Here is a 14,456-nt window from a genome sequence, read left to right as displayed (position 1 = left end):
CTGACCGTGTAGTACCCATAGCTGAAGCTCCTTAATGCCTTACACTTTTTGAAACTGACTCAATAGAAGCATAAAGATACCCCACAGAGTACCATACACTATAAAGAATTCCCACCGGAGATATTGATTGTTTTCCAGAAGCACCGAGTACTTTAAATCTTTCTGATTAATAAGTGATAAACTGTGGTTTATTCATCTGCTTCAGCCAAGCAACAGCCGGTGCGGAGCGGGCCCAGTTTCACAACTGAGTGTGAAGTGCCGCAAGGGGAGTCTGAAATGCTCACAGGGAATTAGCCCTCCTAAGAACCTGAGCCCTCCCAAGCCCATAATCCCTGGGCGGCAGAGACTTTATAAGCATGCTCAATGGAACTGTAGCATTATCCTTTGAGAAAAGGGATTTGTATGTTTAAATGCAATACTAGGAATAAGTGATTTGAATACTTTTCTCACCCCCGCTCCCTGTGGAAGCTCCTGACCTCACCTGCACCTCTCCTTCCCTACCTGAAAAACAGAAGTAGCAATATCTGCCACTAAAGTGTTGCAAGGCTTGACTTTCATCTGTGTTTACATAATACTTTGGGATAGAAGATGCCATGATGAATGAAAGTATATATTTGCACTGTGTTCTATAAACACATGAGGTGTTGGAGCATATTTTCCATTAATAAGTTCCACATTTTAAAGTAAGTGGAAGAGATTATTGGTCTGTGTGGTAGAGTACTATTACTCTTAGTTCCAGCTGAATCGTTTTAAATTCTTCACTGCACACCATAGCTGTCTAGTGTATTTACAATAGTGTATGCTGAAGGCAATAGTGGCGTGAAGGCAATACTCTTCTCCTGGGCTTTGTTTCCACAAATGTGGTATTAGGTAGTTGTGCATACATACATATACACTGGCCTTTCAAATTATGCTCACAGTCACAAGTGGAAAATGTAATCTGCCTTTTCTCACTTCTTTCATTTGACCCCAACCTTAGCAAATATTTTATTGAATTCTAAACCTGGACAGAAATTTGCTTGGAGTGACACTTCAGAACAGCGGTTCAGAATAGCAGCTCTTCTCAGCATCATTTCTGCTGTTATGGCAGTATAGCTCCAGGGAAAAGGAACTTTTCTTTCCTTCTTTCCTGACCTAAAGATGTAACCTGAAGCTTTAACTTAATTTAAAAGTCACTTCAACCGATGTCTTCCCAAACTCAGTTTATGGCCCTCAAGTAACAGCAAAATTATCATTCAAGTTCCTCAGTGAGGCACATCCCTTTTACCATTTGCCAGCCAGGAACATGTGCTATTTCACTTCCCACAGCTGAGTTTTACCCAAACCTTACCATGAGGTGGTAGCAGGATTGTGCAAGCATGGGCTGAAGACCTGCGAACTTTCCAGCTTTGAATATGTGTACTGTGGCCAGAAGATCACAAAAGAGAGAAATCTTATGGGGATTAGTGTTACCATAGGAAGAGGAGTGGTTTCTTGGTTTCTCTGCTACATCTATTTATGCTAAGCCTATAATGAGAAGTCAAGGTGTACAACTGTGCCAGTCAGAGAAATGTAACTGACAGACAGAGCATGGTTGCAGAAGATGTGCACAGCATAACAGAAGGAAAGGGGAGGAAGCAGATATGTCAAAAGGAAAAGAAACAACTCCTAGAAATATATTGCTCCCCAGCCCTAAGCATAAAAATCTGTGCACAAATATTTTCAGGAACACATCTTTAGACAGCAAACAGCTGTGCACATGTGCAGAAATCCAACTATAAGCCATAAGAAGATATAATGAACAGCCATGTAATTACTTCCAAACAAAACCCCAAATGGGAGCCCCAGAGAGCTCATGCATTGGGGGTGGGAAGCTTTGGTGAGAGTGAGAAGCATCATCCTGACAAGATCCAATCTGCTGCTGAACACCACACTATGGGCATGACACCAACGGTGCTAAGGACAGTGTTTTTTTAGTGCAGTGCTGGGTCAGTGCAAGATGCCCTTTCTGTGCTGCAAAGCCAAAGCCCCGCAGGATGATGTGCACTTGTCATCATGCCAGTGTGCTGCACAGGTGTCACGACTTCTATCACGCCACCAAATCAGCCAAGTCATTTATTTATTCCTTCTATCCTGCCCATAGCGATAGATGGACTGACTGTAGACCTTTGACCTTAAGTCATGATCAGCATATTTGCCATTTGAAGCCATGGCTTGTATCACACTGAATTACTGGGGCTACAAGTGCATTACACATTACTGTGCTGCCAATTTGATAGAAGCACAAGGCGATTATTCAGCTTCTAAAGAAGGGATGATCTCAGCAAAGATAAGGTTTGCCTTAGAGAAGGTTTCTTAGAGAAACTCTAAGCTCAAGATGAGCGCTAATCCTTCAACCCTCTTACAGAAGCTCCTTCTGACAATACTAAAAATGACAGGCTGTGCTTTCAGAAAAAGTTATCCTTTCTCAGCATGCACCAGCAAGTTTTCAAGTATAATGAACTGTGGGCAGAAGTCTTGCGAGAAAAATCGGGAAAGCTGGATTGAGGCCATTTTGAAAGTGTAACTGCTAACAGTTATTCCAAAAACAGTCTCTGTGGGCTGCAGTCAATTATTTTGGTTGTTAGCTCTGCTGTCACAAAGTTGAGATAGTGCTACTGTGCCCAGCTTTCATCTTTCATGAGATTTACTATGACTTCAACAGGAATTAGGCAGACTTAACACCTTGCAGAGTTCATTACATACAGTGTTAAAGTAGGCCTTTAGTTTTAAATGCGTGAACTTCCTGCTACTTTATGCGTTAAAAAGTATCTTCCTCTGCCTCAAGACCTACTCCACCATGGCAAAATTAATTCTGGAGGAGCTTCGTTCCGTTGGCTCTTCCACAGGGAGCTCTCCCATGAGAGAGAAGCACCTCTTGTTCTGCTGAAAAAGTGAAAGAAATGTGTGATTACCAAACCTTCAAAACCACAAAATGCCCACAAAGAATTGATGGGACAACGCCAGTTCTAGTGCAACAGCCAGGATGAGCAAATAAAACAGAACCACAGGAATAAGTTTTGTTCTATAGGATGTAATTAGCCAAGCTGTCAGGACAACAGCCATAGAAAACAATGCCACAGGTTACCAAGACTTCAGTATTGGACTACATGAATTTCAATTTTCCAGGCAAACTGGAACACGCACACATTGGTTGGAGATTTCTATATACTTCCTATAAACCCCTCGGTTCCAGCACACACCAGGCTCTGTACAGCTCCAGGGAGGAGCTCCTCCTATGATTACTTTAAACACTCCTGGACAAGACTTTGGAAAAGATTCCCCAGGGCATGACAGGATCCAAAAAGCTTGGAAACACTTTCTGGAATATCTCTCACAGCCCATGAACATTTGAAATGAAACCCTATGGAGCAAAACAAAATCCTATTCAGCTTTCTCTAGTGTTTAACGTAAGGCAAGAATAAATTTCAGACTAATAGCCCACCACAGGACAAGGGCATAAATCCACCCTTGGATGGGCCCTCCGACCACAACACAACAGGGGCTGTGTCCTGCCTAACAGCCTGAGCATACCAGGAGCCCAGAAGAGAGGAGCTCTACAGCTTCAAGTAAATGTTGAGTCTCTCAAGTTCTAGTTTTAATCTATGTCTGCATTTCTGCCTTTACTGCCCATGTCTAATCCATGCTATATTTGTATTTGATTGGTTATTTCCACATCTATTTCTGAACCTGACCATACACAGCAAATGACAATTCACATGAAATCAGCCACTGACTAGAAGCTGGTCCAAAGCCCACTTATAATAAAAAACTTGAAAGGTGCAAGTACCTCCAAACCACTGACCAAGCCCTGAAAAATGCTCAGGAAGGGAATGAAAGCACTTGAACAAGAAAGCTCAGAGCTGTGACTTCCATCTTTGTCTCATCTACGGACTTAGGACAAACAAGTCTGACCTGACTGACAAGACTGCTTTTCTGTATCTCAGTTCCTCATCAGTACTAACACTTTCTTCCACCTTGACATGTTCAGACCATAATCTCCCTGGCCCAGAGCTCTCTCTTCTTACACATTTAAATGCTGCCTTGCACAGTAGGATGCCCCATTTGGTTGGCGCCTCTAAATGCATTGTGACAAATGTCTAATCTTTACAAGTGGGGAATTAGGCTTCTGGGGAAGCATCATCCCTCTCTCCAGAGGAAACAAGCCAGTCTCCACCAGTACTGAGGTTAACTCAGAGCTGCAATAGCTTCAGCAGCCAGGAGTCTTCCTTGTGCCTTTCCCTCACCATCCAAAAGAAGTCTTTTGTCCCACAAAGAGGGACAATGGGGACAGCAAGTTGCAACCTGAGTTTGGAACACATGCCCCAAACCGGCATTTCTTAAGCCATCTTTGCTGCTGATGTCAATGTATAACACCAGCTTCCACCTCTATCCAGTGCTCCATTCAAAGAAAAAGACCAATCAGAGCTGAGGCAGGGAGAATTTGCCATCTCGTCACAATGGGTTTACAAGAACATAAAGGCTCAACATGAACCAAGGAACAAGCCACCCTGTCCAGATGTCAAAGGCAACTAGATTTCAGCAGAAACTTAGACGACAATGAGAGCTGCTCAGCTTGAGCAAGGCTGAAAAAGATGGCACATGATTTTTTTAGTATCTTTCATATTCAAGTTTTCTCACAGCATAAGGCAGAGAATTCACTGTTACAACAGTGGCTCACCAATAATCTATAAAGGCAGATTCATCTATTGACTTCCTAAAGCCTTGGTCACTAGAACCAATTATAATGTGAAAGGGAATAAGGATCATCTGGTGCTCTTTTCCAAGAGATTCACTTATTGACCAAAACAACCACGACAGACAGTAGCATTTGGGCCCAATATCCACTCCTGACTCAGCCAAGAAAGTAGGCATGTGGGAGATTCTGTCAGCAATTTACCTGTAGTCAGGATCAGCTGTAACACTGCAGTAATAGGATGCTGTACTGCATTAAACCAACATATTGATTAAGGAGGAATAGTCCTAATCAATGGCAGCATATGCATTATTTACAAAGACATTAAAACTGAATGCTGAAAATCGGGAGTCAAGATCAAGACAAGGACTACAGTGATGGAAGATGGCTATTATGAGTGAAAAGAGGGAGAAAAAAAAATGATCAGACAGATGGATTTTGAGAGAAGGTCATCAGGAGACATGGACATGGACAGCTCCATGGTACAGGAGGCAGTATGGAAAAAGCAGCCAGTGACAGCCGAGGAAGAACTCAGCAGGCAGCAAAAAGCACCTATGTGACAGAGTCCTGGTGGGATTCCAAAATGTGAGGCATTAGGGTTCAGTACAGGAAAGGACCAAGAGACACAACCCAACTGGCAGCTAGGAGGGATGTGATCAAAGAGTAAGAGAGACTTCACTTGTTCTGTCTTGGACAGCATGGGAAGCAAAACATTCATCCAGAACCTTATAAGCACAACCCTGAATGACAGGGAAGAAAAGACTACCAAGTCTGGGTCTGGACACTAAAAGAGTTATTTCCAAGTTCCATGTAATTAGCAGCACACCAAGTGGTTTTTGTCCACCTGAAATGTCTTGAAGTGCAGAAGTAATCAAGTACTTAGAATGTGATGTGAAATATCATCAGTAATTGCTTTTGCAATTAAACTACTGAGATGAGCCTCTCTGATGATTTTTTTGCCTAGGTTCTACTTGTTTATTGGAAATTATAGTAATAAATTAGTCACATTATAGCAACTAGAACTGGCTTAGTTACCCTCAGTCTCCAACCAGAAAGCTAATTTATATGGCAAACACATACTGTTTGTGTACTTATTGTTCTTGTATGTCACAGTGCAATTACTCTGAAATTCTGTTTTTCTATGCACATACTTAGCACACAGTTATACAAACACCTAAGATTATAGCATAGTTTACCACAAGGTTGGTTATAACCATGGTATTATAAAGCAAAAGTAATGTCTTTCCCAGATTGCTTTTCTACAACAGATGTGTAGGTCATCCCTAGAAATATGGAAATATTGTTATTATTAAACTGTCAATAACAGCATGCAGATCTACTTTTGCATTTTCAGACATTGGATTCCTTTGTTTTCACTCTGTTCGGGTTGTATTTTCCTAGTTGATGCTCTGCTGAGGACACAACCACACAGACAATCCTATTTTTGTTTTAGTGCCACTTCTTCAGTGCTGTTTCCAGATACCATTTTGGCAGAACAAAGCCAAAACCCAAATGCCAGCATCTCCTGCCTGTACCTTAACCAGTAAAAAATATTTTCAAGAACTAGGTACCTTCTTACCTGCAGCAAAACCCAGTGTAAAGCATGTGTAATAACTAAAGGTTTCTTAACTTCATTGACAAAAACCAGAAAGAATATAAAAGGAAGAAGAGTATAAAAGGAGAATAAAGAACTGCATTTTCTCCTGTGGAGTTATTCCTGAAGATTTACATAAAACCTTGGACAATCAGAACTGAGCGCTGCCATTAGAAAAAGGCTGTGGCCATATTAAGAGATCAGAATAAAACATGGCAGAATCTCTAAAATTAAGGGAGGCCACACCTCTGTTTGACAGCTGTAACTGGGCTGAGAATAACTTCACAAGGACTGCATCATCTCTCTGAATGGCAGCAATTTCTTCCCAGTAAAACTCCAAATATTGGAAACCAATATTTATTCTGTGTCCTTGTCCCCACAAAGTATTTTGGGGAAATGAGTATCCTACTTGACAGATAAGGAATTCTAGGGAGAGATGCTTTAGTCAAGGTCACACAATGACTCACTGCTGAGGCTGCCCCTGCAGTTCAGTGGCTCCCACACTGACATCCATTGTCTTTTACTGAAGGAAAAAAAAGCCTTGTGGATGTTCTATAGTTACCAAATCAGCCAGGTCATCTGCTTGGATGAAAACACCAAGCAACAGGGAAGAGCAACTCACCTCTTGCAATGGAATAATCAGGATATTCCAGGTCCAAACAAAGAATGGAATATCTGAATTGCTCAGGGAAAAGAAAAGCAGCGTGGCTGTGGGTGTCCTCTGTGCACCCCACTTCATCTGTGCTGCCAGCAGAGCTTGCCCACAGCCATGCCTTGGGCAAGGAGGCAGGACTGGCCACATAGCAATTTCATCCTGGGGGTCCTCCTGACACTCCCCAAGAAAAGCAGCACCCATGGCAGCAGCCTACTGCTGCAGAGGGAGCTCCCCAGGCACAGACAAGGCTGGCATCTGAGCTCCACAGGAGCAAGCCTGCCCCCAGGCCACCCACTCCGGACAGGAGGATTGATTTTTTACTCATCCTTCATCCCACAGTCCAAGTGCCACTCAGAGGAACAGGCACACCGACACCCTGTCCAGACACAGACCTGCCCTGAGCATCCCCTGCGCACTCAGACCTGCCACGCAGGGGACGCCTTCCCACACTCCCCCACAGACCTACCACAGCAACCCACCCCTGCACACACAGGCCCTGCAGAAATGCTCTCCAAATACACCCCCTTACACTCCCCCCATCTGAACATCTTAATACATCTTCCATATAGACCCTGCATGAACCATATTCAGATGCAGCACGTGAACTCCCCATGCCCTCTCCACACACATTGCTATGCAAGGACCCCCCGGCACTCTCCCTTACACACACACAGCCCAACACACCTCCACACACTCCTGGAGAACAAACCCCAACACACACCCTGTGCATGAACCCCCTTAAGGAATCCCAACACCTCCTCTGCAATTAACCCTCCTTACACCTTCCTCCACACACACACATATCAAACCCCAAATTTCACCAAGTTCAATCCCCCCAAAACACTCTTCTCCATACACACATCTTGTTCATTAATTTCCCCCTCTAAATACACTGCGTGAACTCCCAACACACCCCTCTACACACTCCCCAAACACTGTAAAAACCCCTAACACCCCACCTTCCACACATCCACCATACACACTGAGAGCACCCCCAACACCCCACTCAAGTCCCTGCGCAGCCCTGGCCACACCCCTATAAACACACATTGTACCTCAAAACCCCTCAAAACACCCCCATACACAGAGTGCATAAATCCTTCCCACCCCCATTACACATGCATTACATGAATGCCCCAGCACCCCTTGCTTCTCCATTCATACCCATCCACCCCAGTGGGAAACCCACATTACTCCTCAGCCACCCCCTGCACCCATCTGGGACGCCCCCTCCCAAGCCTGGAGAGACGCAGGGACGATCTCAGATAGCCCCCCAAGCGATGGACACAGTCACGTCTAGCCAAGAGCAAGACACACCCCTCTGGCTCCACATCTGCACCTGAGCGAGCGTGCTGGGGGACACCCTGGGGGTGTCAGCACCTGCATGGCCACCCTCTCTTGCACCTCTCTGGAGGGGAAGGTGAACAGACAGGTTGAGCACACAGGGGCAGAAGCATCCCCGCGCGCCCAAGGAAATGTGACCTTAACGCAGACGCAAGTGGTGCAGCCCCCTTTCCACCCCGCCTCCTCACTGCACCAGACAGCGATGCTAATTACCTTCCTCCAGCTCATCCATGCTCCCAATCTTCCGCGACCCATCGATGGTGTAAATGTAACGGACTCCCTGAGGCAGATTAATGTTGTCGGACAGGGACCGGGTCAGGTCAGCCAGGAGAGCATCAAAACTTCGGAAGCGGTCAGAGGACACAGCATATACAATCCCCTTGAAGTAGCGGTCCCCGTTGCGATAGAAACGCACCTTCTTGGCTTTCTTCTCATTACTCAGTGCCTGTAAGGTCCTGGTTCTGTAGAAGCTACAGTGAGCGCTGTGAGTGGGGCTGGGCAACCCATTCATACGTGAGCCTCGCATGTTTCTGGACGCCTTGTCTCTTTCGTCAAAGTGTCCAAAATCAAGTTCCATAGTTTGGTGAACCCTAAAGATCTGAAGCTGAGCAGGAAGGAGACGGGGAGAGAAGGAGTGCAAAGGGACAGGTTAGAGCCAAGCAGAGCCACAATCTAGAGAGAAAAATGACACTGATGCAAGAGCTGTGTCTGGAGCAGGACAGATGTATTTGGGAAGCACCCCCTCCCCTGACCCAGATTTGTATTGATTCTGGGGACTAAGGGTAGGAGGGGTCCTCGCATTTTGAAAGGGATCCAACCACTGGGGGCAGGGAACACGTTTCTAGAGAGCTGTCTGCTCCTGCACCTGGGAGTTTTCAAAATGCAGTAAATTGGGACTTGGGGCCAAAGGGATACATGGCAATCACAACTCAGCCCCAAAAAACTCGTCCAAACACCAGTTGGCAATGAATTAAACCTCTGAGCCCTGTGAGGTTTCCTTTGGCAACAGAAAACAAGGAGATCCCAGTAAGTCAGCCCCTTCAATCTGTCGAATCACGGAAGGAACCAAAGCATCTGAATGTTTAACATTAGAATAAACTGGCATTTATGAAAGAATGGTCGCAGGGGAATAAGCAGTTTCTTTGTGACAGCCTGTTCAATAAGGGTTAGCAATGAGATCCAGCCCACCCTTCCCCCTATCCGCAGCCCCCTCCTAGCCCATCAATCAATTCCCAGGACCAGCCTACATCTCTAAGAAGAAATGACTGGAAAGAAAAATCTGTCATTGAAACGAGGCTTCGGTATGCTCTTTTCAGCCTGAGTCTCCTCCGAATTACATTTCTGCTTCTTTTTAATGAGGAGGAGAAAATAAAGGGGCTATTTGCACCCCCATTCCAGCCTCAAGTGATTTAATTGTTGGAAGTGCCGCTACCCAAGGGACACGCCGCCCCTGCTAGCTCACCTTTCATTGTTCTGAGCACGGGGGGGCTCCCAGCGCAAGTCACCAGCACAGAAAAGCTGACACTTGAGCTGACACCCAGCAAGCAGGAATTTCTGCATGGTCTCTGGTTTACGCTCAAGAACAACATTTCTCCCGCACCAAACCCCAACACAAAAGGAGGAGGAACCCCCAACCCTGCTATAGAAAGACCCTTCCACTCCCTCAGCACGACCAGGAACATGCAATGCATGTATGTTGCTTGCATGTTAACACAGAGCAGAAAGGGGATTTACACCCGCACTTGGCAGCCAGGTATAAAGCTAGGAAAAGCTGTTGCTATCTCTTCCTCACCCCTTACATTTGCCAGAACGAAGCTCCTTCCTTGTATTTTACAATGTCAGTGTGACCTGTACAAGAAAAATCATTGTTCCCAGTCTGCAATAGAGCAGAAGATGCAGGCGATCTGCACAGAAACCCCAAGTTGGGAACATTTTCCCCACGATGCCAGTTGGGGTAGATTCGGTCTGGTGTCATGCACTGAACAATGAAACATCCAAGCAACTTTGGGAATGAATCAGAGGATGCAGGGGCTTTTGATTTTAAAATGAACTGCAGATGCTGTAAGGTACTAAGAGAAAGATTCCTCCTCTCTATCTGACATCTGTTACTTTTCTGCATGCAAGTCACTCAAAACAAAAAGCTCTACTCACCGGTTTTCAGCGCGCAGGGTGGAGATGCTGAGAGAAAGAAAACCAAGCTCACTCTGCCTTTGTTGTCTGAGCTCCAAGCAAGAAATTCCTGCCAGGGTGGATGAGACGCCTCCTAGGTCCTAGTGCCTTGTTCCATCCCTTCACGGTAACTTTGCCTCAGTGGTTTTTACTCTCATCATGAGTCGTCTGCTTGTAGTCGTCTCTGTATTTGAGAAAAAAAGGGCGTGTTCATTCCAGCTCTGGATATGTTAACGGATGGGTTAATAAAAAGTTTAAAGGAGCAAATTTGGGGGTGACATTCTGAAGGATGCAAATTCCCCCTTGGCTCTAGCTTCACCAAGAAAGCATCTGGCCCCACGGAAAAAAAAAAAAAAAAAAAAAAAAAGAGCATAATCAGACTGATGCACCAATATTATAGGATTACCAGTACAGGGAGGTCATTGCTACAATCCTACAGTGTGCTACAATGCTGGCACAAGACTCCTGTGCGTTGGGAAAGCAACTAAGAAAAAAGTTGACCAGTGGAACCAGGCACAGTCCTGCTCCTGTACTGGTTTTACACAGCATTCACGGTTTACACTGGCAAGCAGAAAGGGAGAATTCACTTAGTGGTTCTGCATGTGGTGCCCCTGAATAATTTTTGTCCGTTAACATTGGACAAAAGCCAGAGCCAGAGCTCTGAATCTCAGTTCATTCAAATCCCCAAGGGGTTCAGGATGGAGTCATTCGACACAAGCTTAACCCAACAGATTCAACCTGGCTCATATCCCAAACTAAGAGAAGTTTATTTTCTGATTCCACTGCAGGAGGACTCAGCTGTTACAAAATTGTACTGGGCTCTTTCCCTTTGACAGCAAAATCTTTCACCTGCTTTCTGGATGGAGATTTCTATCCTGCTGTTAGAAGACCAGCATCACTAACCTCGCTCCTAACCCCCTGGTGCTGGTCCCATCTTTATTTTAGAAAATAACAGGATTTGGAAATGGGAGGGTCTTCCCATCTGTAGAAGGAAACCTTTCCCAACAAAACTGTGTCTGTTTTGAATGAAAACATCAGATTCTGTCATTTTGGCACATCCCAGCAGTATCACATTTACACAGAAAAAGTTAGCATTTATTCCAGCTTTGTCTGCCCTGTATATGATAATCCAGGCAACACTGACACAAACCCACTGAGAGCTCATTTTTATTTGTCAGCAACTTTCTCACATGACGTGTAAATTTTCTTATTCCCCAAACCCATCCTTTTATTCAAAGGCTCTGGTGCATCCTCCACTAAAGCTGTTGGCTGCTCCCTTATGTGCTTGGTGGGATCACTACAGAGGAAGCCACAGATCTGCTCTCCTTCCTCAGGAATTAGCACTCAAGAGGACCACGGGAAAGAGTGGGGTCTGTGCTCTCCAGGGCATATCTCAGTAGGTCTCTGGATACAGATCCAAGAGGTATACTGGACTTTAAGCCTTCTCCTTCCCATTAGATCCCATTCCAAATTGGATATTACCTGGCCATTCATCACCGTGTACTTAGTCTGTCCAGGATTAACAATTCTTCCCTATACCACAATACTGATGTATATATAAATTTATTCATACTTTAAAAATGTGCCAAAGATACAAATCATTATGCATGTGCTAAGTACAGTAACAACAAGAATAAAGGAAACCAAATTCAGTCTTCACAGAGCTTTGGAAGAGAAGAGGCAGACCTTTGGGATGATGTCTAAGGATCTGGACACTACCCCAGGGTAACCTGGCAGGATCATGTAAACTCATGCAGTCAGTGGAATTGTACAACTTATTCATCTCCCAAGTTTGACTTGTATAGAGAGTTCTGAGCACAGCAAAGGGTCTCAAACAGCATTGACAGATGGCTCTTGACTTCCTTCCACATCTGAGCCCATACCCGCTGGTGAGGAGATGAAGCATGTCTATATGGACATGTCTGCCCAGGACACTGCCAGAAGATTTTTGGAGCATGGGCACTTCCTTTTAAAAGCAGAATTGCTCTAGCAAGAGACCTGGTGTTTGTTCCTGACTGAAGGATAAGGTTTCTATAGCCAATGATGGTAATGTTCATTTTGGGTAAAACCTCAAGTTATTCCTAAAAGGTGCCCAAATCACCTTCAGTACAGTTATCCTCCTTCAATCCTGCAAGAAAGCAAGAAGGACCTCAGCAGCCAGAGCATCATCAGAGGTGAAGAGCCCTGGAGCCAGACTGATTTCACATGCTCTTAGTGGAATTGCACCATATTTGCTTCTTTTCAAATGAGAACATGACCACCTCAAACTACAGACATTGGCTGGGCTATGCAATAAGGCATAGAAATAAACAGCTCTTTCTTGATGAATGCAAGGGAACACTCCCAACTTCACTTCTGTTGGTCAGGCACAAGAGCTTCTTCACTAGCCTTAAGGAGTTAATGCTAGTCAAAACCTATTTACATCAGAAGAGGCTCACCCCCCCCCCCCCCCCCCCCCCCCCCCCCCCCCCGAGACACCATAATCTAGACCATTTTAGGCAGCATGAGTGACTGAGAATTGGAAAGAAAATTTTTCTTCCCATCAATAATTTTATCTAGCCAAAAAGGAAAGACAAGTTTAGCTCTTCAGATTAAATTATCTGCTTTAAATCAGGTGAATCATCTTTCCTCCAGGAAGCTAACACTTAGACTTTTGCCTGTGTAACTAAATCTGTATGTTTGTTGACATTGCTGAGCAACTGTGATACTTTGGAAAGGGACAAACTGCAGGTAAAAGGGATTTTGTGACCGATTTGTGCTAACTTCTTCACATAAACCTAGAAAATCCAGTTTCTAGCATCATTAGGAGTTGCAGTCTTAAAGTACTGTCTATGTCAATGCCCAGTTGCTTTGTTATACATCATCCTGACTTCTATAGAAAATTGCATCTGATAGCACAGCATGTTGTCCAATCAGCATGTAAGTTAGCGTGATAAGTAGCCAAGGTCTGGCTGCACCACAAACCAAAATTCTGGAAAAATTTAAATCAACTGATCAAGTCGCATCAACATTTTCAAGTCAGTCTATTTAGATGCACATTTAATTACATTTCTTATTTTCACCTATGTTCTTCTGGACTGCTTTGAAAATGTCATCCCTGATCACTGCTTTCAAAGCTTTCCTTGATGTGAACTTACATGCCAAGACCCTCTGAAATGACAAATTACTATCTCGGGGCTCTGCCAAATGTGTCAAGGTACTCAAAACTGAAAGCCCATAAAGCCAGTGGCTCAGTCTTGACCCTATAGGGCAACAGGATTTAAACCTGAATCTTCAAGAGAGCTGACAGTTCATCAAAGAATTATCCTATATCAGACTATAGAGTTAAGTCTCTCCTACATAATACTATGAGCTAATAAGCAATGGGGACTTGGCAGACTTTCACCACATAACATTTGTTTCCTTTGGAGATTTATTTTTACAGGGACCACACACATCTGAAAGTCTTTTAAATACCAATGCTAGTGAGCCAAAGTCAGCTCAGCCGCTGGGGAGAGAAGGGTGGAGGAATACCTCCATAGCATAGTTTCACCACTCCAAGCCTTGTAACCATCTGCAGAGGCTGGTTAGACTTTGAAGTCAGAGGGCTGGACCCTTCTACGGCCTGAATCACTGGAAACCCCAGGGAGCAGCAGGGACAAAGTTTTCAGTCCGGGAAGGAGGAGAGGATGGAAGCAGAAGCTGGGCTCCAAGGCTACCTCCAGCAGCTGGCGAATGTAGGGCTCCTCACCTGTGCTCCACAGCACAGGTATCTCTTGGGTGAGACGTCACTCCTCCAGACCCCAGAAGGAGTCAGTGCATTTGTGCTGCAGCCTCAAACCCTTGGCAGATGCCCTCAATCTCAGCAGATGATATTGGCTTCAGATAAGCTCCTGCTGAAATTTGGGAGAAATAGGCATTTATATCCTCTGAGGGACCAACAGGAAGCAGGCTTCAAGAGAAAAGGCTGTTCCTTGTGCTAATAAAACCTTTGTAAGTAT

General features: G+C 44.7%; 1 protein-coding gene across 1 annotated transcript in view; it reads right to left on the bottom strand.

Annotated features, from left to right (window-relative positions):
• Positions 1 to 10,505, bottom strand: part of DCX (doublecortin) — a 75,996-nt gene extending 65,491 nt beyond the window's left edge. Inside the window, exons 1-2 of the mRNA XM_082488273.1 lie at positions 10,459 to 10,505; positions 8,521 to 8,911 (exon numbers count right to left, since the gene is read on the bottom strand). Coding sequence (XP_082344399.1) covers positions 8,521 to 8,884 — 364 coding nt within the window. The 5' untranslated portion in view covers positions 8,885 to 8,911; positions 10,459 to 10,505. The remainder of the gene's footprint in view (positions 1 to 8,520; positions 8,912 to 10,458) is intronic.
• Between the last annotated feature and the right edge of the window lie 3,951 nt (positions 10,506 to 14,456).

The sequence above is a fragment of the Vanellus vanellus genome (assembly GCF_965231255.1).
Source record: "Vanellus vanellus genome assembly, chromosome: 10".
Classification (NCBI taxonomy): Eukaryota; Metazoa; Chordata; class Aves; order Charadriiformes; family Charadriidae; genus Vanellus; species Vanellus vanellus.
The sequence above is the reverse complement of the archived record's forward strand: the minus strand, read 5'-3'. Positions and strand labels throughout refer to the sequence as shown.